Here is a 24,901-nt window from a genome sequence, read left to right on the forward strand (position 1 = left end):
CATTCATCTTGAGGTCAGGGGTTCGATCCTGGCTTACCTATTAAAAAAAGGTTTTTATTTTGGAAAGTAAATCAATATTTTTGTTTTTTCCCTTTCAATTTCAAATGGGAAATTTAATCAAAAAGTTAAGCCGGGTGTCGGTGTCGGTGTGGAAGCCTTTGTAAGGTTTTTAGTAGACTTGCATAGTATTTTGGCTTTATGAAAACCAGATTGTAGAGAATGTTAAAGAGTAGTCCGGATCGGCTCGTAGACAGTTAGTGATCAATAAGGTTTGAGCCGGGAACACCTAAGTCGCGTGTGTTCACAATAGAAATGGTATGGTAATGGGTTAATATTATGTGTGGGCCTGATGTAAGCCCAATAAGGTTGGTGGGCTTATTTGAGGAACAAGAGTCGATAATGGGCAGACTCTAGGGTTTCTCTTTACTTAATATAAATATGGAGTTGGTCTCTACTCTCACATATACAAGGTGTTATTTTCTTCCCATTGGAATACACATAAGGAAACGTGGAGAGAGTAGAAGACCACCATCAATTGTTCTTCGTTTTGCAGACACTTAAAGACATCAAAGGATCAAGCTTCGTTAATTGTATAAAGCATTAAGAGGTATTTATATTTGTTCCTTTTTCATGTTTTAGTTCATCTAAATCGCATGCTTATGATTTGAACATGCAAAAAGTTTTTCTTACATGTAGTATCAGAGCCAGCGTGCTCAAATTATAGGCTGTGATAATTTCTTAGAAATTTTTGCGCTAGAAAATCAGAAGTTTTTCTCCGAGTTTAGGTTGTCTGGTTTGGTTTTCTATATGTTCCTCGTCACCCGGATACTACCGGGTTATCATAATGGTGTTCAGAAAAGTGATGGTCAATATGCACTTGAACCAAACCGAGTCAAGCTGAGTCAGGCCAGGTTGGGTAGAAAAACGATGAACAAAACTTACTTTCTAAGTCACGTTTCCAAAGGTTAAAGTTTCTCAAAACATTGATATGCACTTATTGAGACAAATGGTTGTTTTGGAAAATATGCCTTTTCTCACGAAAGATTGACAACCTAATATATATTTTTAAAATAGAAAGTAATATCTTTTGAAATAAATACCTTTCATTTAAATAGAAAGCATTGCCTCACAAAATTGTGTGTTTGGCGTACTATTTGAAATAGCGTTTAAAACGCAAAACGGCATTTTGATGTTTGGTTGGCCAAATCAAAACGGTGTTTTAAACGGCAAACGGAGGTATTGTGTGTTTGGTTGCGAATGCCCCAAAACGGAGTTTTAGTGGTAAAATGACCAAAAAGGGCATTGTTTGGTTGGCCTCAATGTAACTCAACTACTCTCTCATTAGGCCTAATATTAAAAGGTCATTAGGATATTATTCAAACACTATTAAAATTAAACATCATTGCCAAAAAAAAAAAAAAAAGACTATACCTTTGGGGTTCTACTCCTTCTTAATGGCCAGATTTGCCAGATTTGACAGACGAGTGCATGCGCTGAGGCAGTGAGGCGTGAGAGGGTTTGCAACTTTGCAAAGTAGATGAAGAAAGTAAGAAACTAGGGTTTCTTTTAATTCTTTTGTCTTTAAAAAATCAAAATTAAGAGATCATATAATGATATCAGCAGCCCCTTGTTTTGAATTAAATATTAACAATTTAATAAATTTGTGTCCTCAAGAATGATATTAACACCCCCACTTTTTTTATATTTGACGTAACGCATAAAATCGCACGCATATACGTAAAAATGGATTTTGGTGAGGGCAAACACGTAAAAACTCACAGCCCAAAAACTCCGTTCAAAACGACGTTTTGCAAACAGACCTCCCCCCCTCCTCCGTTTGCAAAACACCATTTTGAGGGTTCAAAACGGTGTTTCAAACGGCGTTTCAAACGGTGGTTGCGCACCCAAACACTCCCAAACGGTGTTTCAAATTTCAAACGGTATTTTAAACGGTACATCAAACACGCACTTAATGCTTTTGAATCTAATAATAGTATTCAATTCAAAGGATGCCTTTTTCATGCAAGATTTTGACCGGCCAAAACTATCCCTTTTGTTGTTAAAAGAAAGAATGTTGTCTTATGCAATTAATGCCATATTTTTCTTCAAAGAACTTCCTTGTTCCATGGTTAATGTCCAAAGGATTTTGGGAAATGTGTAGACTTTGGTAATCCCACCCTACTACACAGATGAAGGCTAAAATAATCTTTTTATATCCTTCCTTAGATGCTCACTTGCTTTCCATTTTAAACCAAAACATCAAGTTTAACTTTTTGACCGTGAGAGCTCGTTTTGGCATTGGAAGTGTTTTGAAAAACATCATATGGGATTTTGATAATGGAACTCATACAAGCCAAAACATAAACTTTATTCAATGATGCGACCCATTTAGAAAACGGGTAGTATTTTTTTTTTAATGAGGCACTTGCACAAAAATAAATCAGATTTTTGTGTTCGGTGTGCGTGTTATGAGGATTATTTTGATACACACACCCAAAGCCATGTTTTAAAAGGTTTTGAGAGCATGGCAACAGCACTTGGACTCACTAATTATGTAACCTTTTTCCTTTTGAAATATTAGGCATAATGTTTAGCGATCCTGACCTTTCTGATTCTATAAGTTTGAATGATCGGTCATTGCCCGTAGGCTGTCGATCAAGATAGTTTATAGCAATCTAAACGGTCATGTTTTTCCCATAAATTAATTAAGGATTGCGATTGCACCAAGTATTAGTACGGGTAGTGACTTTTGCCCGTACGTGGGTCGTACTTGGTAAGATACTGTGGTGGCATAAGGCAAGTGTTCAATGTACATGATTTAGAGGTTCTCGTCTTGCCCATAGGCGGCGAAGTCTTCGAAGACTTGTGTCTTCTAAGAAACTTGGCCTTATGATAAAGAGATGACCTATTACACGTTGCAATTCGCCTTGCCCGTAGGCGACAGATTGTAATAGTGTGCCTGGACTCTAATCAAACTTGGACTTATAAGGATTTTAAGACCGGTTTGAATTAAAATTTGATTGATCACCCAAGTTAATTATATTTTACTGCACATCAAAGTTTTATGATTCATGTTTGCATGTATGGATTTATGATGTGCACTATGTGAGCAATTTGTTTTACTAATTTTAAATTCCTCTGCAATTGGTAACCATCTTTCTGCCTTTAAAATACTGACAGACAATCCTAAGGTCAACATGAAGTGGATTGAGAAGCAAAGTACTTCCCTAGCTCTTGTATGTTCAGAAACCAATTTAGTTGATGTTCCCCTTAATACATGGTGGATTGATTCTGGAGCCTTAATTCATGTCACAAACTCCTTGCAAGGTTTTCAAAATAAGCGAAGACCAAATGAGGCCGAGAAAACTATCTACATGGGAAATGGAGAGAAGGCAGAATAAAGGAATCGTCAGATTACCGTTAGTCTCTGGTTACACATTGAACTTAGTTGACATTGTTTATGTACCTTCTCTCAGACGGAGTTTGGTTTCTATTTCTAGACTAGATTCTTGTGGCTACCGTTTTGAATTTGCCAATAAGGGTTTTGTTATGTATTCTGGCTCCCATGCGATTGGTTCTGGTTCTTTGCATGATGGCTTATATAAGCTAGATTTGGATCCTTCCTATTATAAGGCCTCGCCTCCTTATGTCATTAATGTTGTTGGTTTTAAACGCAACAAAATGGATGATCATTCCTCAATGTTATGGCATAGGCGTTTGGGACACATCTCTAGAGAAAGAATGGAAAGATTAGTGAGAGATGGTATTCTGAATCACTTGGATTTTTCAGATTTCAAGACATGCGTGGAATGTATCAAAGGGAAGCTCACCAAAACTAGGAAGAAATAAGCTATAAGAAGTTAAGGTGTTTTAGAGATTGTGCATACAGATATTTGCGAGCCTTTTCCCTTTCTGCTCTAGGTGGTTTTCGTTATTTTATCACCTTTATTAATGATTGCTTTCGATATGGTTATATTTATCTCATGCATGAAAAATCCAAGTCCTTGGATTTTTTCAAGATTGACAAAGCAGAAGTTGAGCTCAAAAGAGAAAGAAAAATAAAGATTGTGAGATCTGACAATGGTGGTGAGTATTATGGTAAGTATGATGAGAGTGGGCAAAATCCAGGTCCCTTTGCTAAATTCCTGCAAGAATGTGGCATTGATGCGCAATACACTATGCCTGGGATACCTGAGCATAATGGAGTTGCCGAAAGAAGAAATAGGACCCTTTTAGACATGGTTAGGAGTATGATAAGTAATTCTTCCTTGCCGGAGTTCTTATGGGGAGAGGTACTGGAAACTGCTACTTATATTTTGAATCGAGTTCCAAGCAAGGCAGTTTCCAAGACTCCTTATGAGCTTTGGACTGGGAAGAAGCCTACCTTAGGCCACATGCATGTTTGGGGATGCGCAGCAGAAGCGAGGCCTTATAATCCGCAGATGAGAAAACTAGATTCGAGAACTGTCAGTTGCTACTTTATTGGGTACCCAGACAAGTCAAAGGGTTATCGATTTTACTGTCCTTCCTACTCTAGTAGGGTCATAGAGACATATCACGCTCTATTTTTGGAAAGTGGTGATATCAGTGGGAGTTCTGAGCCTCAAAAGATAGTTCCTGAGGAAGAGCGAGTTATGGTTCCCATACCTGTAGCTCCACCAAGTACCATTGTTCGCTCTCCGATTGAACAAGTTGACGTTCCCGTTCAACAGGATGATAATCAGGGTTCTCAAATTGTTCATGAAGGTAGAACCCAGTTGACAGATGATTTACAGTTCTGGAGATCACAGAGAATGCATAGACCGGCCCTATCAGATGATTTTGTTGTATACTTGTAGGAGCATGCGTTTGATGTTGAGTTTGATTCTGATCCAGTTTCATTTTCAGAGCCAGTTGGAAGCCCTAATTCTTCTAAATGGTTGGATGATATGCATGAAGAGTTAAAGTCCATAGATGACAACCAAGTTTGGGATTTGGTTGACCTGCCAGATGGCTATAGACCCATTGGTTGTAAGTAGTAAGTGGGTATTTAAAACAAAACGTGATTCAAAATGTGAAGTAGAAAGATACAAGGCAAGGCTTGTAGCCAAAGGTTTTAGTCAAAAGGAGGGCGTTGATTATAGGGAGACTTTCTCACCGGTATCTTCTAAGGATTCTTTTAGAATTATTATGGCTTTAGTTGCACATTTTGACTTAGAACTTCATCAAATGGATGTGAAGATATCTTTCCTAAATGGAGTTTTGGGAGAGGATGTGTACATGATGCAACCTGAAGGTTTTCAAGTGGCTGGTAAAGAGCATTTGGTGTGCAAACTAAAGAAATCCATTTATGGGCTTAAGCAAGCTTCCAGACATTGGTACCTAGTTTGATGAGGTTGTTACTTCTTTTGGCTTCAAAGAAAATTCAGTTGACTAGTGTATTTATCTGAAGATCAGTGGGAGCAAGTTTATTTTCTAGTTCTCTATGTTGATGACATTTTCTTGGCTAGTAGTGACTTCGGTCTCTTACATGAGACGAAGCGGATGTTGTCAAGTCATTTTGAGATGAAGGATATGGGAGATGCATCTTTTGTTATTGGCATACAAATCCACCGTGATAGGCATCGAGGTATCCTTGGACTATCTCAGAGGGTGTACATCGATAAGGTTCTTAGGGGATTTAGCATGCATGCTTGTTCTCCAGGGATAGTACCTTTCCATAAGGGTGATAAACTTTCTAAACTTCAATGTCCCAGAAATGATCTAGAGAGAGATCAAATGAAAAAGATTCCTTATGCATCCGTCGTAGGAAGTTTGATGTACGCGCAGGTGTGTACTCGTCCAGATATCGCTTTTACGATCAGTGTTCTTGTCAGATTTCAAAGTGATCCTGGTATGGATCATTAGACAACAGCAAAGAAGGTTATGCATTATTTGTAGAGGACTAAGGATATCATGCTCACATACAAGAGGTCAGATCACCTTGAGGTGATTGGCTATGCAGACGCAGATTTTGCTGGTTGTCCAGATGATATGAGGTCTACTTTAGGTTATATCCTTATGTTGGCAGGAGGAGTCATATCTTGGAAAAGTGTCAAGCAGACAATATTGGCTTGCTCGACTATGCATGCAGAGTTTATAGCCTGTTATGATGCTACAGTACAGGCTGTTTGGTTACGAAACTTTATTTCAAGGCTTCAGGTTGTGGATTCCATTTCTAGGCTGCTGAAGATATATTGTGATAATAATGCTGCAGTTTGTTTCTCTCGAAACAACAAAAGTTCATCGGGCTCTAAGCTTATAGAATTAAAGTTTTTCCTTGTTAGAAAGTGTGGACCCCGATCCGAGAGAGGAGGGAGACGAGCCCCCGGAAGTCTCTCTAGATCATCCACGTGAATTGAGAGCTCTACCAAGGAACTCTCAAAAGGAATGCCCCTCACAGCATGAGTGGCGATACAAAGGGAGATACCTCTCGATTCGGGGACTAGCACGGATTCGAAGCGTACCTTAAACAAAGAAGAGTCGTCATCCAAGAAAGTGGGCCCTGGATCTCATACTATGCTCTGTTGCAACGAATAACCAGAGGTATAAAAGAAGGTTCGTGCCTGGTTACGAATTTGGAAGGTCCGAAGAGCACCTCATCCGCCCAAGTGCAAACACCTGGTCTCTTATGCCATTTACTTATTGATTTTGAAGAGTTTTGGGCGAAAGTAATGTGAAATGGGAACATATATCTCCGAGAAGACGTCTATCTAATCATGCATGTCTCGGAGATGAATAATAAGCACACACGAAAGAAATGAAATAAGTGTCACCTAAGAATAGCTAGGTTATGAGTGTCATACCTAAATGATGTCTAAGTTTTGGTGTACAAACACATGCATGCTACAGCTAAAGGTATAAGGTCTGCACAAGAAAGTAAGAAAACACAGCAAAACACACAACACAATTCAACTCTACACAAGACTCGACACGACAAACCCTAAGACTCTAATGCAATACTTGACTCGGACCAGGATGGCCATCCATCCCGGCTGCTCTACGTATCCCGGCCTCGGGAAGAATCAGAATCAACGTAGTTCGATGACCTATTCTAAACTACGATGCCTAACCATCTAAGACCGCTATCCTAGACTCGATCAACTATACCTGACTAGTTTTTAAAGCTTTTTGTGCGATTGCTTAAATTCAAGTGAATTGTAATTTTTAGAACTCCCTATATGCCCTAACTAATGCAAGTTGGTTAGCCTTAAGCTAATGCAGGTGGTTCCTATATCCTATGTGTAACTAGGCTGTATGCCATAAAGAAAATCATGGGCTAACTAAATATTTCTTGGTCTAGCCATCGGTTCGACTAATTGTCTAACCGACCACGACTTGAGGCCTCCTAACTCTAGGGACACTCACACGACAAGACAAAGCATATCAACACAATCAGGACAGACTCCTAACTCTAAGACATCCCAAATATCTAGGACAGACTTCTAACTCTAAGACATCCTAAACATCTAGGCTTAAGCTTTAAGAAGGGTAGGCTTTGGTCGTACGGTATAAAGGTTCCTCACCTATGAGTAAAGTATAAAGGTACTTAAGACATCAGGATTGCCCGTCTTAAGAGCTTCACTTGTTGAAGCATAAGGGTCTGGTAATGGACAAGCTTCACTTATTGAAGCATAGGGGTTCGATAATGGACATAAAGTTTTGACCAATTTGGAAATAGGCATGAAAGATCACATTTGCATGTAATTTCCATACCACACAGCCATAGCATATAGCCTGTATCGATGAGGTTACTAGTACTTTGACATGTACGGTCCTATGTCATAAAATGATGTAACGACCTTCATAATTGGGTATTAGGGGCTTTGTTTGATTAAGGCAAAGTTTAAGGTGCCACTCTTCTCAACATTCTTTGTGGCCATCACAATCTGGAGAGTCGTTTACAAACTAAAGGTTTTACATTAAGTTTTCAAACTAAAAGTTTATGTTAAAGTTTTCTATCAAATATACCAGGCAGTCCAAGTGGGAGAATGTAAGGTTTTTAGTGGACTTGCATAGTATTTTGGCTTTATGTAAACCAGATTGTAGAGAATGTTTGATTAGTAAAGAGTAGTTCGGATCGGCTCATAGACAATTAGTGATCAATAAGGTTTGAGCCGGGAACACCTTAGTCGCGTGTGTTCACATTAGAAATGGTATGGTAATGGGTTAATATTATGTGTGGGCCCGATGTAAGCCCAATAAGGTTGGTGGTTGAGGAACAAGAGTAGATAATGGGCAGACTCTAGGGTTTCTCTTTACTTAATATAAATATGAGGTTGGTCTCTACTCTCACATATACAAGGTGTTATTTTCTTCCCATTGGAATACACATAAGGAAACGTTGAGAGAGTAGAAGACCACCATCAATTGTTCTTCGTTTTGCAGACACTCAAAGACATCAAAGGATCAAGCTTCGTTAATTGTATAAAGCATCGAGAGGTATTTATATTTGATCCTTTTTCATGTTTCAGTTCATCTAAATTGCATGCTTATGATTTGAACACGCAAAAAGTTTTCTTACAGTCTTGAAATAGATGGTTAGGATCAATTAGGCAAAGCCTTTGATAGATCTTGATCGTTCATATGAGAGTTGAGGCTTCGATGGATGTGGATCTCTTATGACTGATAAGAGATCAGAAGCAAAGATCATCATTCGGACAGCCCAGATCAATCTAAGTTGGGTGGGACCCACTACACCATTGTATTACAGTGAGGTGGCGTCATAGCTAAGCATTTCTTCCTCCAAGGCTCCAAAGCAAGCGTGGCAAAATTCAAAATTTTACTTCCTTGCAGAAAGTGACTTTCTGCATTCATGACGTTTGCTTTGGCGAACAGGCGGTTTTTCTCTTTCCCAAACCTCGCGTAGGTTAAGCACGTCATAAACCCCCGGCGCATGTTAAGTCAACTGGCACTCTCGCCCTTAAACCCTCCGCTTTTTAGTCCAGTAAAATACGCGGCTTGAGAAAGAGCACCGCTCTCTGCTAAAATGGCTTCGGCACTTCTTCTTCTTTCACCTCCCTTTTACAGGTACGCTACTTTCTTTCACCTCCCGTTTTCTGAATTATTTCCGTCGTTTACATGGCATTTTTTAAGCCTACTTTTCCCTCGTTGAAATTACAAAATTCTGAAACTTTTATTGATATCCTCATCAATTGTGTGAAACAAATGTTTGAATCTTCTTCTTATTTGTCGAATTTGATATAAATATTTGAAATTTCTGAGCCGAATTGGGAATTTTTTTTCTAGTAAAAGCAAAGGGTTTGCCGTTGATAGAAGAGAACAGTTGAATTATTTGCAATTCAGTAAGTCTATTCACCCCATCAGCGTTTGAAACACATACTCGAATCTGCTTCTTATTTATTCGAATTCGATTGAGAAGTGCAGAACTGGATTTTTGATATTTTAAATTTGATTTTTTTAAAAAATTCAGAGCCTAGGGTTTTCGGTTTCTCCCATTAAATAATAGAGGATAGTTTGAAAGTGGGTGATGCTCAAGTATAATTAGGGATACTACTGTTAAAGGCCCCCTTTTGATTGGATGGCCAAAATTCATACTGTTTACTGAACTGTATTATGTGCTGTCTATTATTTTTTTTTACTCTTAGCCTTAATTTGTCTGTACTTCTGCTTTGGTTTGAGCTCAAGAATTTTGTATATTGTATTGACAAAAATTGTTAATGTGTAATCTTATTCGGTTTCAGAGTTCCGATCCTTCTCTATGACCGTGCAGGAATTGTGTTGTAATGTTACTGCCAATAAGATATCTTTATCAGTAACAATGAGTGTGACATGGGCAAACATCTAATTCTTCTCTTAAAATTTTCAGGAATTTGAGTTCACAGCATTGCCAAAAGATCATGGTTCATATGCAAGTTCTTCCCCAACAACGGATCAAGCTTTACCCAGTACCTCTTAGAAAGGGCTATGCATTGCAATGGTTTTCTACAACAGCCTCATTAAAATTGCTTTCCACTTCTCCAAAGAACTTGCAGAGGTTCGCTTATTGCTTCTTGTAGCATTGTACAGTTATTGGTATGCAGTAGAATGGGGGATTTTAAGAAAAAAAAAATCGGTTAATTATGCAAACTGTATAGGTGCTCTTGAGGTTAATACAAACTTTTTCTGCTTATCCATGAAAACAAGGATATGGAAATCACCAAACAGAAAACCATGGATTATTAGGAAAAAAGTAGGCTTGATATGTATATATATAATCATCGTACTATCAGATTATCTTAACTTGATTGTAACCTTGCACTAAATTAGTGTATATGCACCTTGTTTCACCAAGTGGAACTGCTTTCTATCTATACATTCTGCTGTAGTTTTCATGGAGCAGCCAATGAGTGTGTCAGCAGTGCAGTCCCAACCTGTCCAGAGTCCAGACCCAGCAACCCAGGTCTAATAGGACCCATGCCTAGTTCTCCCAAAGAAACCAAGGGGCTGACACCGCCTAGAACCTTCACTCCTCTCAAGGAGTCATTAGTGTCCATCTTTGTTGTTTGCACAGGGTGAAATATCAAGCACAAACTGGAGATAAGGAGAATTTCTACTGCAAGTTCCATCAGTTGGCCATGCTACTGACGATTGCTTTCCCTGCAAAGGCACTTCGTCCAAGATTTCATTGAAGATGGAAAGATCGTTGTAGATGGCACCGACAGTCCTCAACCGACCCTAAACTATCTGGAATCAACTCGCGAGTCAATTAATTAAACACCTCCTACCACGTTGTGCCACCATCGCCACTTAGATAAGGCCCTGCACCCAACTACTCCCACATCCGCCTCAACACATCTGTACAGCATAGAGGAGCAGTTAGGAAGAACACCCGCTCACCATGTTAGAACTCCTTAAGACTTCTAAAGAGTACAGGGACTTATTTTTCTTCGCAAACCCTTAACCGCCTTTAATCGAACTTCCTGGTTTATTAGCTAAACAAAGAAAACTTGATTCAGAAAACCAAATTAAATAGTTGAAATTTCTATTCGATGCAGTTAAAAGTAAAACTGCTCCAAATGATCAAACTGTAAGAAATAAATCCATTGGAATAGTTGAAATCGGCAAAATGATGTCCGTACCTTAGAAGCACGAAGCGGGTGCAGGTGCGGGAGCGGGGGCGGGGAAGCGAGGGGTCTAGAAGAGTCTAAGTTTGGGAGCGTCATGGGAGCGTACATGTAATATTTTATTTATATATCTTTCAAAATTCAAGTACATAAAAAAAAATAGTTTCAAACCATTTTTCAAGTACATACAAAAAAATAGTTTCAAACCATTTTCATATGTATCTTTCAAAATTTAAGTACATAAAAGAGCAGTAATTTCTAACTATCTTCACCATCTTCATTTCCGTACACTTGTTCCTCGTGCCTTCTGAAGACGCACAAGCCTTTGTGCTTGCTCCAATGAATTACTTTGAAGAGTTGGAGAAGTTCGATGCAAAGAAGTTAGTGGTGGGACTTATGGAGTAATAGAAGCAGGTGAGAGCGTCATGAGAGCAGTTCCTATCACTTTGGGGTCGCGCTCCCTTGAAGTTCCTTCCTAAGGAGCGCCGAATCGAGGTTCCGAGGTGGGAGCGGCACCCTGAGGGAAGATTCCTGTTTCTAAGGTCTGTACATTGACTACATTCTGCTGTAGTTTTCATGGCGCAGCGAATGAGGGTGTCTTAGCACAGGCAATGTTGGCAAAGGGGTCGGGTGGGTGCTAAACAAGGTTTTGAATTTCAGTTTCAGCATGCGTTTCGCCCCTAAGCGAAACCAAAAATTCAAAATTTCAGCCGAAATCTAATACACGGTTAAAAAAAACAATATTTTTTAATAGCAAATTTCGGGCGAAATTTCGGCACACCATTAAAAAAACTATATTTTTTTCAATACCAAATCCCGGTAATTTTGGGCGAAATTTCTCTAATTGGCTGCTAGCTTGCTACAATTCCTATTGGGGAACAACCTATTTACGTTTTCTACCCATCAAATGGAAGGTTTGGATCATCCTATGGTATCAAGTGGAAGGTTTGGATCATCCTATGGTGCAAGCTGTATAGTACTTTTTGATAAATACCAGATTCTAAGGGATTACACGGTGTTTTTCAAAAAGTGATATCTACCCAGATTTTATGGGATTACACCGTATAGTAATTTACAGTTTTACACTATAAAATCTCGCTCCAATTACACCATATAGTAATTTACACAATATAAAATCTCTCTCCAATCAAATCTTGACGTATAAAATCTTGCCCCAATAAAATCATAAAATCTCGCTCCAATCAAATCGTTAACCGGTAAATTTTCTGAAAATTTCGAAGAAAGTTGAGTATTTGGCCTCGGTTTTGTTTATTTCGGGCGAAACATGAAATTTCAGTGTATTTCGCCAAAATAAAGTATTATTTCAGATAAAGTCAGTTTCGGTTTCGCTCTGGACCGAAATTTCGGATTTCGGTCGAAATTTAAAACCTTGGTGCTAAACTGGTGATGGAGTGATCTCATCACCAAAAGCATGGGAAAGTGAATCTAAGAAATTTCAAGACATCAACCTAAATAAAATATGCTTGAGCACTAGTTGGAATGTACCAGACAGTGCCCGTCACAACTATTAAAATATCACCTAATATGCATTGATTTTTTGGACTAATGGTATGAAAGCCCCAACTAACTCGCCTGATATGTACTTGTTTGTTACTCTCTTTTTTTTTCTAATTTTAATTTGAAGTTAACTACAACTTGGATATAGGAAAAAAAGAATACCAAAGAAATAATACTTTACTTCATACTTTGCTTCATATTTGACTTCTGTGTCATTAACTCTTTGTTTGATTAGTTGAGAGTTGATTTTTTTTTTCAAGAGTGATTGGTTGAACTTAATTTTCAGTAAAATTTGTTTATGAAAGTTGTTTGGTGATCAGCACACATCTTCAGGTTAAGATAAAGGTTTTAGGATTTTCATGAATTAAGAGTTAATTGTGGGTTTTTACTTCAAAAAAGAGAGTTAATTGTGGGTTTTTAAGACTATAAGACTGAGATTAGTTTTCCTTTGGACTTCATGTGGGCAAGATTAATGATGATTGATGTTCATCATCAACGGCACATCTTTTGAAAGTTCAAATCTTGTGTCATAATTTTAAGTCATGCATCACTATGAGAAATAATTTCATTAATTGAAGGCTTTCGAAACTCCCAAGTAAAATGACTATCCAGGGACATGAAAAATTCCCTTGGGAAGACCGATCTTCAAGCAGAGATTCATAACTAAAGCCTCATTTCTGGCCAGTTCATGGCAAATTATCCCATCCAAAGAATGTTTGCGAGTTCTTTATGGGATTGAAGCATGGAAATCCACAAGCTATCATGTAGTCATATCTTACAAGCAGCTATTCGCTGTCAATATATTGAGTTTATCCTCATTCTTGGTTGCACCATTACTCATTTTTTGTGGTTTGGAGTCAGCTCGTTTCGGTCTATAAATAAGTGGTGGATAGTTGTGAACTTGGGACTTGGGAATATATGGTGGAGCATGGTTCCTTTTTTTTTTCATGCATGGATTGTGAAACATTGTGACAATACGTACATTGAATGATCGCTTCATATTTTATTGTTAGTAGGTCTAAGGCATTGGTTGATAATTCAAGTATCACCATTGATGATGTGAATGATATTGAGAGAGAGCTGCAGGAGTTCTTCACTGAAGTTAAATCCATGCTTGTAATGGGGAACCAAGAGGGTGCAATAGATCTGCTTCAAGCAAATTATGTATCAGTGAAAGGACAGATGGATGCGGGTGCTAAAGGCATGGAACAAGCTGCTATTCTTGATGTCATAGCCTTGGGATATATGGGTGTTGGCGACTTCGAGTTTGTTCAGTGTCTGCTGGGAGAGGTAAGTTTATTGATTTATTGTTACTGACTTACTGCAAACATAATATTGTCATGCAAAGGGTGGGGTACATAATGTTCTTTGCTCTATCCATTAGACTATCATGGAAATGATAACCCATACATTGTTTGTTTCAAACATAGTAACTCATTTGTTGTTTTTCTTCAATGCAGGAATATTAGTTTCGATATTTTCTCTATTTTTTCTTATGAAAAGTGCATTGATGAGTGTTTTCATCTTTATGAATGACAGTTGCGTGAGATAGTGGACAATGCACAGAATGATGAACAATTTTTAGATTCGATACTGATGCATATGGGAAGTATGTATGCAACTCTGGGAAAGTTTGAGGATGCAATGCTTGTGTACCAGAGGGGTCTTGAAATTCTGGAGAGACTATTTGGTTAGTACCACTGCATATTTTTGTATAATCTTGGTCAACAATTGGAATAAAGGAGTTCTTTGGAGCATGGGACATATTTACTTGAGTCAGTTTCTTGTCCTTTTCAGTGAATAAATATTATAATGTAAAACTTGAACTCGGGTTTGACTTGGCAGGTGCGAATCAGACTCTGGGTTTACTGATTATTCTGATTATTAATTATCTAGGACAGTCGAGTTTGTAGTTTATGCAACTCATCTTGCTGATTGTCTGAATTGAATCTCCACGGTGACCCTCTGAAGTGTAAAACTATGATTTCAGTACTTATACCTATTTCTTTTCTTGAGCCAAAACTATGGTTAATTATGAAGTGGAAAGTGACCACCAATACATGGTTTTACTTACAATATGCATCTTTACTAAATCAATTAAGCTAAGAAAACAAACAGAAAAAAGCCAGAATTGCTTTGGAGAATTTTGAGGACAGGATCATCTTCTTAAATTTTGTAAGCACCTTAGCGTATGATCTGGGCTGTTTCCCTCTCGACTTTGGATCATCTTTGTAAGCACCTTAGCTTTGGTATTGCCATATTGCTTTGGACACGATGATATTTCTGATGAGTGAAAAATTTTAAGCTTAGTGAGACCAGATGAGTCGATGGTTGGGGGATTGGCTGTGCCTTTACTGCAACTACCATAACTTCATATGGCGGAAAAGATGCAGACAATGTATGCAAGATAAAGTGAAACAGATCCCTCCATCTGCTTCGATCGGGGGGGGGGGGGGAGATATTAAATGGGGAACCAAGAAAAGAGTAGGCCGCTGGCTTGGGGATTAGCTTTTCCCCCCTGCAAGTAATTCAATTTCAAATGGCGGGATGAATGCCACTGGTGTCTGCAGCTCCCTCTAAAGTGGGTGGCTCGTCCCACTCCTTCTCTGGAGGCTGGTTGTTGTGAGGGTGAGTGGTGGCCTGACTCTGGTAAAACCTCATCACATGTGGAGGAAGGGACCCTGAAAGCTTGGGTAGGGAAGTGGAAGTACGTATGGATACCCTGAAAGCTTGTCTGATAGGGAAAATGAGTGATTACATTGGGACTTTAGAGGATCTTTGGATTTGGGCGATAAAGTATTAGGATATCCCATCTTTACATTGCCCCTGCATATTGGCGAAGGATGAGACCCTCTTTATGTTCGAATCAGACAAGCAGGCCTTACAGATCCTCAATAAGGGGTCTGGGGCACTGGGGAATCAATTACTTTCTCCTCACTTTGGAATAAGGATTTTTGTCAAGGTGTGGAAGATTTCTGGGTCAACTTCTACGGTATCCCTTTACATGCTTGAGCCATATCAACGGTGGAGGCTATAGGGAGCCTTTTTGGTAAGGTTCTGGAGACAAAGATGGAAGGTAACCACCAGCATTGTATGAGCTTTGTCTCGGCCAAAATCTTAGTCCCTAGGTGGAAGTTTTTAGGTACCTTTGTTAAAATCAGGATCTTAGACCATGACTTCACCATTGGAATTGAAATTCAAGCGAAAATGGGGGAATGTTCAATCTAATCCGAGCCGTTCAATCCTGAGGGACGGACGCCTTCTTTGGTTGAAATTTCTCCGGCGAAGGGGCAGGATTGGCTCTCCGACGAACTTCTAGGATCCTCGCCGAATTCAAATTTCAAATCTGACCAATCAAAATCCAATGGCGTGCTGCCTAAGAGTGGTCCTGAAAAAGGTGCGATGGGATCTGGAAACAAGAGTCTTAGTCAAATTTGCCCGTTTTTTGACAGGTCTGGCTTTAAGTCAAAAGACCACCTTACCCCTATAAGAAAATCTGGTAGGCAGGACCATTCCTTCATAAAGAGTAAAAAATCTGGTCATTTTCCAACAGTAAGGAACTTTCAAGAAAAACCTCGAGCCTCTCCTGTGAGCCATTTTGAATTAAAATTCAAAGCCAAAAGGCATTTTCAAAAGGAAAGTTCCTTAAAAAGAAATTAAGTAACCATTAGCCTCCCCCAAGTTGCTGGCCCAGATAAAATCTTTGGAAATGGGGAGTGGGGACCCCATTCACTAGGCTTGAGGCTAAAGAGGTTACAAGCGTATTGCGGAAGCTTCATTTACTTTAGCGAAAAGAAATATTTTGTCAGGAGCAGGTTATTAACTCTATTATCTAGACGAAGGAAGCTGTAAAGGCATGGTAGTGGGTTAGAGGTTATTACTAGTCCCGTATTTTGAAGGGACGTACGTATATGCGATAGTGGATATTGGGGTATAGTCTTCTGGTCAGTGGCCCTTATAAAAAGAGGCAAGGAGAGTTCATTGGAGTTCCTTTGGAGTATTGGGCAATCCGTTCTCAACCAAGTAGGAATGGATAATCAAAGTAATACGCATGAGTCATCTTCATGCTCTGGAGGTCGAAGCAGGAGGTTGTTTATGGAGATTTTGGTCTTAGAGAAAATCCTCAATAGGATGAGGACGATGGTCTATGATGAAGAAAGGGCATCCATTAATGACCCAACCCATAAAGAGATGTCTGGAGATCTTCTCAGCAAGCAATGGAAATTATTTATGCAAGAAACTCAAGACTGTCAATGGACATTCCTTAGCCTGTGCGGGACAATTACAGTCAAAGATACCCACTCGCCGCTGCATAAACATCCTTTCTTCAAATTCATTCTGAATGAAGAAAGAGCGGCGAGGAAGCGGCAGTGGGAAGCTACCAAAGCGGTGGGCATCCGGATGGTGGAAGAAAGGATTGCTAGTAGAAAGAGTCTTGGCTTCTTGGAAATGGTTCCGAAGGACCTTCTTTTAGACATGCCGGATTTTCAAGTCCAACACATAATGGAGGAATTGGAGAAGTGTTCTTCCTAGGTTATTGGGTATTGTAAGGGGTTTTGGGTTTTTCTTTTGGGCTAAGGAGAATACTCGTGGGCATCTCATACCATGTAAATCTAATGGGACTACTGGTCCCCATTGTAAATTTTGCTGGTATGAATATATATTTGTCATTTTTCAAAAAATAAAATAAAATAGATTACAAGTATATTGTTGAATCTATAAGCCGCGTTTGGATACCCACAAGATTTAGATTTGGATTTCTCACATTTGCAGTTGAGAGTTGAGATTTGGAACTGGATTAGATCCTTAGATTTCCAAATCAGCTACAATAGTGAATAAAAAATCTGGCTTTCAAATCTGTTCTGCACAACTATTTGGAAATCAATATTTGTGGCAGTTACCTTCACCCTCGCTGCGCCTATCTCTCTCTCTCTCTCAGCATGAGGATGATTGATGTATTTTGTATCCAAAACTCAAATCTCAATACAATAACATGAGGTATCCAAACGTGGCCTACTGGACTTAAATACCCACTAAAGCACCACAGTTGCTACATGGCTCGTGAGGACTGACTTTCTCATCACTGACATACTTGAACATGGGTTCCCCCCCTTTTGAAAAAATTGCCAATAGATTTACAATTTTAGTCTCCTCAACTTTGCAATGATCCCTAATCATCTACAGTTTTTGTCTCCCTAAGAACCAATCCAAAGTCCCAAGTGCAACAGCAGAAGGTTTCTTAAAGTGACCTTCTTGCAGCCCCTTCAAGCAGATAGTTGAACCTTTTCTGTTTGTCCTCTAATTTCCAAGAGACCAACACCTCAACTCCAGAAACCCTAGCAGTCATGATTTTCTCCATATTTTCTTTACTTTTTTTCTAATATTTATGCCAAAACATCCCTAAGGTTTCTCGCAACCATGTTTACTTATTTTCATCACTATAGTTCAGTCACTATTCTAGGCTGTTCTCATATAGGTGTTTCCCCCTTCATGATTTTATTGCATCATGATCAGAACCATTTTTTCTCCATAACACAAAGATCAGCACCCATCTTTCAAGACTTTGCCGATGCATCTTGTCAAATAGAAGTGCATCTCGGGCCGGGTTGGGTCAGGTTGAGGCCTACCCTAGCCCAACCCTAGAACTCAAAAGCTCAACACTAACCCGATCCAACCTGAGGCTCAGGTCAAGGAGGTTCAAGCCTAACCCAACCTGCCTTTAAATCTCTAAACTCTAACCCAATCCATTTTTCCGAATCGGGTCTGGTTGGGTTGGAACAGATTGGGTTCAGGTTGGTCTGAGTCAAAAATATAAAAAAAATACAAAAAAAGGCCATACTATAGCCCTAATATTTTGAAGTCGCGATAAAATTAAGGGAACGTGGTCTGGTCGGGTTGCCCAAGGCCTCAGCCCTAAACCAATCCATAACTAAATCGGGTTGGCTTTTCCTAGTTCTAACCCAACCCAACCCAACCCGAGGAAGTGCCAACCCAACCTGAGCCAAAATCGGCTTGAACCCCTCGGGTTCAGATTGAGCCTGGTCCAAGTTGCACCCGTACTATCAAAGTCCACATGAATATCTTTGGTGGAACTCAACACATTCAAATAATAATTTCAACTTTCAACTTTAGCTTCTGATCTTACATTATTAGTTCCATTATGTTACAAATAACAAATTCACCACTCCCCATGTGGCACCAAGCAACATATTATCAATTTTCAGTTGGCCACTAGAGTCATCAGTTCCATGATAAAAGTATACTTTTTGTGATAGGAATCAACAGCACTTTTCTTATCACGCCACTCCTGGGGATGGCAAAAGTCTTTGGTTTGATTAGAAGATCTACTAAAGCAATAGAAGTCTATCGTCGGGCAATCACCATTTTAGAAATGAGCAGAGGTGTTGAATGTGAGGACCTTGTGATACCTCTGTTTGGTCTTGGCAATGTTTTCATCAAGGAGGGAAGGGCTGAAGATGCAGAAAGTTCTTTTAACAGGTTATTTCAGCTTCCATTGTACTTTTTTGTCTTTACTTAGGTTACTGGTATTCTGTTATGTAGGCCAGTCGCACTCATAAATTCTTTTCATGTAGCTAATGCCATTAAATTTTCTGTCCATGTGCATTTCTATATGTGACTTGTATTTATTTATTAATTCTTTTCATGCACCATTTACTTTTTGTCCATGTGCCTCTATTTGTAACTTGTATTTATGTATTATTTTCACTTTTACATGCTTAATGTTATTTTATGTGATGGGTAGCACCATGATTTAGTGATTTTGCATGAGTTCGAATTTGTTCATCACACAAGCAAAAAAAATGAGAGAATCGGTGCATCATTCTTTGTTGTTTAGGTAAAATGAGAAATTGAGGCCTTCCTCTATGTTGCTTATGTTTTTTATCAGTCTTCATTTAGCTATTTTCGTTTTTTTAATGGTTTCTGTTCATTTTAATGTGGTTTGCATATTAAGTTGTCTTTATTTCTGTTTATTTTACTGTGGTTTGCATATTAATTCGTTTTAACATTCTGCCTTTTCATCATTTGCAGAATTGTAAACATTTATACTGGGTTATATGGGGCAAATGATGGAAGAGTAGGAATGGCTATGTGTTCCTTGGCCCATGCCATGTGTGCAAAAGGTAGTTTCTGCAATCACTTGTTGGCATGTAAATGTAATTAGGTTCCCCTCAGCACATTTCTACTGATATAGATCTCCATCGCACAATTAGTTTTTGAGTTTTTGACATTGTGATGTAGTAGTTCTTTTCAGTGTTCTTTGGATAGTTTCTGATGAACTTCCTTTTTTTTTCAGGCACTGTGAACGAAGCTATTTCTGTATATAGAAAGGGCCTTCAGGTTATTAAAAATTCAAACTATATGGCTTTAGATGATGATGTTATGGAAAAGATGAGGCTAGACTTGGCTGAGTTACTTCATGTTGCAGGAAGGTAAAGTCTGCATTTCAAAACCTTATGGCTACAATATACAATGGTGATGTGGAGCAATTTTCTTACCTTTTCTATCTTAGGATGTGCCTTGTGTTTTCCCCCTTTTCTCTTCCATTGAAACTGGCCATTCTTTCTTCCCTGTATCAGATTATCTGTCTCCCTTTCTTTCTATTGCTAGTCGCTAGAGATATCTTTTTTATCAGTTTATTTTTTTACTTCTATCTTTTCCTCTCCTAGGTATTGCCCTCGTCATCTCTTCCCCTAATCTGATCAGTATTTACAGAAAAGCAAAAGAAGCACCAGTTATATAGGAAACATGAGAACAAAAAAGAAAACTCTTGGTTATGAGTGGAACTTAGGACAATCCTTGCACTGATTTCAATTAATTTCTCTCAGTAAGTAACAAGGGAAATCAGAAATCATTCCCATTTCTGCTACTATGCCTTCCCTTCAGACTAGTGAATTTATTTCCTACCCATGGCTTCTATGCAGTTCAACTTCAACAACCGAGACCTTGGAGAAAGGGTTTTTCTTTTTGGATAAAAATATCATAGGAGCTTATGCATTCAGAGTGATAGATCTGTATTGTGGCTCTTGCTTCATCAATGTTGGGCTGGTTCCGCTACTATAGAGTGCACAGCAGGCAACCAAGTTCCTGCACTAAATGAAGTGGACAAGAATAAGCTTGCACAAATGCATGGACGGAGAACACCATGACAGAAGCCGAGCTCACTGCAGGCAGATGGCCTTTAGAACATTGAGACCTCATAACAACGGATGTTACTCTCATTCACATCACTTAGAGACTCGCCACCTTATGTAACGATATGACAAAATGAGAACTCTATCTCAAAAAATCCTAATGGATTGTCAAATTTGGTGGCTTGATGAAAATAATTACTACATATGGGTGATAAGTATCTGTTGTGCCGCGGTGTTTTATCTGTTGTGCTGCAGTGTTATCATCGTTTCCATTTTACTCCTGACCATCTCAGTCATGTGTTTGTTTTTTTAACGTTGTTATTGAATAAAATTATTTTGATACACCATTAAAAAAAACACTACTTCCTGTGAAATTATATAATGGTACACAATTACACAATGATTTCTTTTTGTTTTTCTACAGTTACACAATGACTACATCAGCTGTAAGAAGAATTACTCTATGCCACCTTTTTCTTTTGATAAGCAAGCTGGATTGAACTAACTGTATGTCACCATATTTGCTGTCTAACATCTTGGTTTTTCTTAGAGAACAAGAGGGCCGGGAGCTACTTGAAGAGTGTTTGCTGATCTCAGAGAGGCACAAAGGTCACGGACATCCTAGTTCAGTGACCCACCTTCTAAACCTCGCCAGTTCTTATTCACGTTCCAAAAATTTTGTGGAGGCTGAGCGCTTGCTGAGGACAAGCTTGCGAATCATGTCAGAAGAAGTAGACCCTGCGGATCAGTCCATCACAGTACCAATGTTACACCTAGCAGTCACCCTCTACCATTTGAAACAAGATGAAGAAGCAGAGCGTCTCGCTTTGGAGGCCGTTCGCATTCGAGAGGATTCTTTTGGAAAAAAATCTCTTCCAGTTGGTAAGAAGAATTTTTCTTTTCCTTCTAAAAGGAATATTTGCTTTTCAAATTCAGAAAAACAATGTCATTGTTATTTAGTGTGCAAAAATGTTTGATTGTTATTATCAATGTTCGAAAATTTTGTCACTTGGGAGAAAAATCTGATATAGATCAGCAGTTATTGCTCATCAGTTTATTCTGATTGCAACTGGGGTCTTATTAAATTCAGAAACTACAAAAATGAAAGATATAGTTGGCAGATAAAAAGTCAAAAAGATGGAAAGAAATCTTATATTCATTCTTCTTGAAAGTTTTTAAATTTTTGTTAGAGAGATCAAAAAGCTTACATAGCCCAAAACTGAATTGTCAGACTAGATCCAAGTTTGTTCATCCGGATGAATCCAAAACATTTATCTAATTTGGCTTATTTATACTGATTAAGAAGTCAATATGCTTAATATTAGGGGTGCAACTCTGGTCAATTTTTGAGAATTCGGGTTGAGTTTTTACCTTAAAATTGGGCCGGATTCTTGTTGATTCCACCCAACCTGAATTGCACCCCTAATGCCTATTCTTTAGTTTTCTCAAGTTGTCATTCTGATTCTTGTAGCAATGATTGATGCTGCTGTTTGTTTTTTTTTTTATGATAGGGGAGGCCCTTGATTGTTTGGCGTCTATTCAGACCAGATTAGGGAAGGATCATGGCGAGATATTGGAACTACTGAAGAGAGTTCTGAACATTCAAGAGAAAGAGTTGGGTTATGAGAGTGAAGAGGTTATGATTACCCTAAAAAAGATTGTTTTCTTTCTGGACAAGATGGGAAAGAAGGATGAGAAACTGCCTTTTCAGAGGAGATTATCCTTGCTTAGAACCAAATCCAAGCAGAGGGTCCCTGCTTGACAGGATCTCTAATGCAGTGTTACTGCATCCCTTACCTCACTGTAAAAATCCTTGGGTACCATAGATCAGCCTTCAGACATCATCCTGTACCCAACATCTACTAGGAAAAACCGAAGAATCCCAGTTTTGTACCAGAGGTTTAGCTTTTGAAAAGAAAAGTGACTGAGGTTGCTCTTTATTTACCTCCATTTTGTAATAGGAGATTTTATATGGTGTGTGGCCGTATAGTACAGTATTTTTTCAAAAAATAACTGTTTGGGCCACTTCATGGGATGATCCAAATCGTTCATCTGTTGGGCTGCAAGGTAAATAGGTTGTGCCCAAAAAATCATTTTCATAGGATGATCCTAACCCTCCGATATCTAAAGGGACTGCACTAACCCTCCAATATCTAAAGGGACTGCACATTATGGAAACCTCTATAGATCAGAGGGATAGTATCATATTATGGAAATTATTTATGGGGCAACAATTGATGTAACACCACGAATTTACCTAGTATTGTATTGGTATTGAAACCCTACTAAAACAGTAGGATATATAAATAAAGACACCCTTATTTCAATAAATTAGTATGTCCGTGATATGAACACTCAAATTTAAAATCCCCAAGATCAAATTTAGTAGTCTAATTATATTATTAGATAAATTCTTGTAAATCCATAATTTTAGCCATTAAGTGTAGCCTTAAGGCATCAATTACTCACTAAGAAACCTAATTTAAGTAAACCTAGGATTGATAAGATAATCTAATGTAATTGAAGGATTTACTTCCAAATATATTTATCTATACTTAAACACTTCCTAATAGAGCCACACCAAATAAAGAAAAAAATATGGGAAAATGGAAACAAGATTTAGAAATTCTATTGTGGGTTTTAAAAAAAAAAAAAAACCCAACATATGGGTTTTGCTACCCATTTTTAGACCGCCCAAAAAGAGAGAGAGTTGGACGAGAGAGAAAAAGAGAAGAGGCGTGAAGAGTTTGGGAGCAAACCAAGAAGAAGAAGGAGAGGGACTAGACTCACCTTCGAATTCACAAGTAGGTACCATCAACTGTGATTCTTTCCTTCCTTGTTATTGTTTCAATTGATGTAAACCCAAATTATAATAACCCATTTAAGTTCTTGGCAACCATGAAACCCCAATGGAATACCACCATCAATCCACACATCCATGCTCTTGAACCAAAAAAAAAAAAAAAAGAAAGAGAGAAGGGAAAAAGAAAAGAAAGGGGAAAATTACTTCAGCCCATCAAAACCCCAACCGTTCCATCTTACTCCAAAACTCTCCATGCCAAACTCCCTTTGAAAAGAACTGGAATTTGAGATGAGGAGATGAAATGGGTATAAGGGAAAGAACAGAAAGTATAAAAGAGAATGTAAATTTTGACCCCTTTTTATTCCCTTTTTGCACCCCTTCTAGTGTATTAATGGTTGCACGTTTTACCACTAAGGGGGGGTGGCTCGGGTAGAAACAGGGGAGGTGGATTATTTATTAGGTTATACTGTGAACCATCATAGAAGGAATTGAAGGCCGAACGGTTCACGGACATGCAGCCACTTCGAGTGAAATAAATGAATAAGATAGAATCTGTTGCGGTCACACGAAATTGTTCATCTGCGGATGGTTTTGTAACATTGGTCTCTAGAAAATAAAAAGAATAAAAAAATAAAAATAAATATTTACATAAATGGGGAGACATACTCAAATTAAGGGTGTTTATATTTTTACACCCCTAGGCTTTATGAGTACACTAATTTTCCCTTTTGACATACAAGAACTTATGTTTACAACTTTCCCATTCAAACATAAGCCCATTGAAATAGTAACATATCTAGACACATGTAAAGCCGGACACCACCATTCGCTCCTCCCCTCGAGTGGCCGACCCCTGCCTTGGGATTTTTATAAGACCAGTAGCCACCTTCACATCCTCTTTGAGAAAGAGAAACCTGAAACATAAGTAAACCCAAAAGTTGTTAGAACCTACAACCTAATAAAGATGGAAACAAAGGATAAAATATGGTGAAATATATATCCGGTCATCAATGCCTTAAATTAATTAAGTACTCATTGCATAAATAAACTGAGAAATATATATATATATATATATATATATATATATATATATATATATATATATATGTGGATATGTAAATAAATAAATAAAATTCTAACACCCGAGTAAGACGTAATTAACTTTGAAAGACAAACATAGTAGTAGGAAGCAAATGGTTAACGTTGTTGATATGAAATTTATGCAGGGCGTCTTTCTCATTTATTTCTAGAGACTTCGGATTTGTCTCTTAAAAACTTCCTCACACCGTCAGTTGGAAAAGGCAGGTGATACCTAACTTTGCTCGTATGGCTTTTAATTTATC

At 38.4% G+C, this 24,901-nt stretch overlaps 1 protein-coding gene and 1 long non-coding RNA gene across 7 annotated transcripts; one reads left to right on the forward strand and one right to left on the reverse strand.

Annotated features, from left to right (window-relative positions):
• The first annotated feature begins 589 nt into the window (after positions 1-589).
• On the forward strand, positions 590-22,790 carry LOC143860197 (Tetratricopeptide repeat (TPR)-like superfamily protein). 6 transcript variants are annotated; one of them, XM_077370763.1, is made up of 9 exons: positions 590-607; positions 9,848-10,015; positions 13,689-13,892; positions 14,142-14,292; positions 18,878-19,100; positions 19,653-19,744; positions 19,918-20,053; positions 21,306-21,637; positions 22,267-22,790. In XM_077370763.1, the coding sequence occupies exons 2-9, from the start codon at positions 9,956-9,958 to the stop codon at positions 22,515-22,517; spliced, it is 1,449 nt and encodes a 482-aa protein (XP_077226878.1). In that variant the 5' UTR covers positions 590-607; positions 9,848-9,955; the 3' UTR covers positions 22,518-22,790. The 6 variants fall into 6 exon arrangements, with proteins under 6 accessions (XP_077226878.1, XP_077226873.1, XP_077226874.1 ...); XM_077370758.1 differs by lacking the exon at positions 590-607 and adding an exon at positions 8,622-9,048 and having other exon boundaries at positions 13,616-13,892; XM_077370759.1 differs by lacking the exon at positions 590-607 and adding an exon at positions 8,630-9,048 and having other exon boundaries at positions 13,619-13,892.
• On the reverse strand, positions 21,103-24,008 carry LOC143860200 (uncharacterized). Its single transcript, XR_013239631.1, has 2 exons — positions 23,546-24,008; positions 21,103-21,493 (listed from the first exon to the last, which is right to left on the reverse strand). It is a non-coding gene; the product is annotated as an uncharacterized LOC143860200 (long non-coding RNA).
• Positions 24,009-24,901: the final 893 nt, after the last annotated feature.

This window comes from Tasmannia lanceolata, unplaced genomic scaffold, assembly GCF_043159265.1.
Source record: "Tasmannia lanceolata isolate RefF3 unplaced genomic scaffold, GAP_Taslan_0.1 ptg000037l, whole genome shotgun sequence".
In the NCBI taxonomy this organism is placed as follows: Eukaryota; Viridiplantae; Streptophyta; class Magnoliopsida; order Canellales; family Winteraceae; genus Tasmannia; species Tasmannia lanceolata.

Coding starts and splice junctions, on each gene's coding strand:
- LOC143860197 (XM_077370758.1), top strand. CDS start 9,008: ATGGCTTCGGCACTTCTTCTTCTTTCACCTCCCTTTTACAG. Junction 9,049..9,847: donor CTTTCACCTCCCTTTTACAG/GTACGCTACTTT, acceptor TAAAATTTTCAG/GAATTTGAGTTCACAGCATT. Junction 14,293..18,877: donor AATTCTGGAGAGACTATTTG/GTTAGTACCACT, acceptor TTTTTGTGATAG/GAATCAACAGCACTTTTCTT.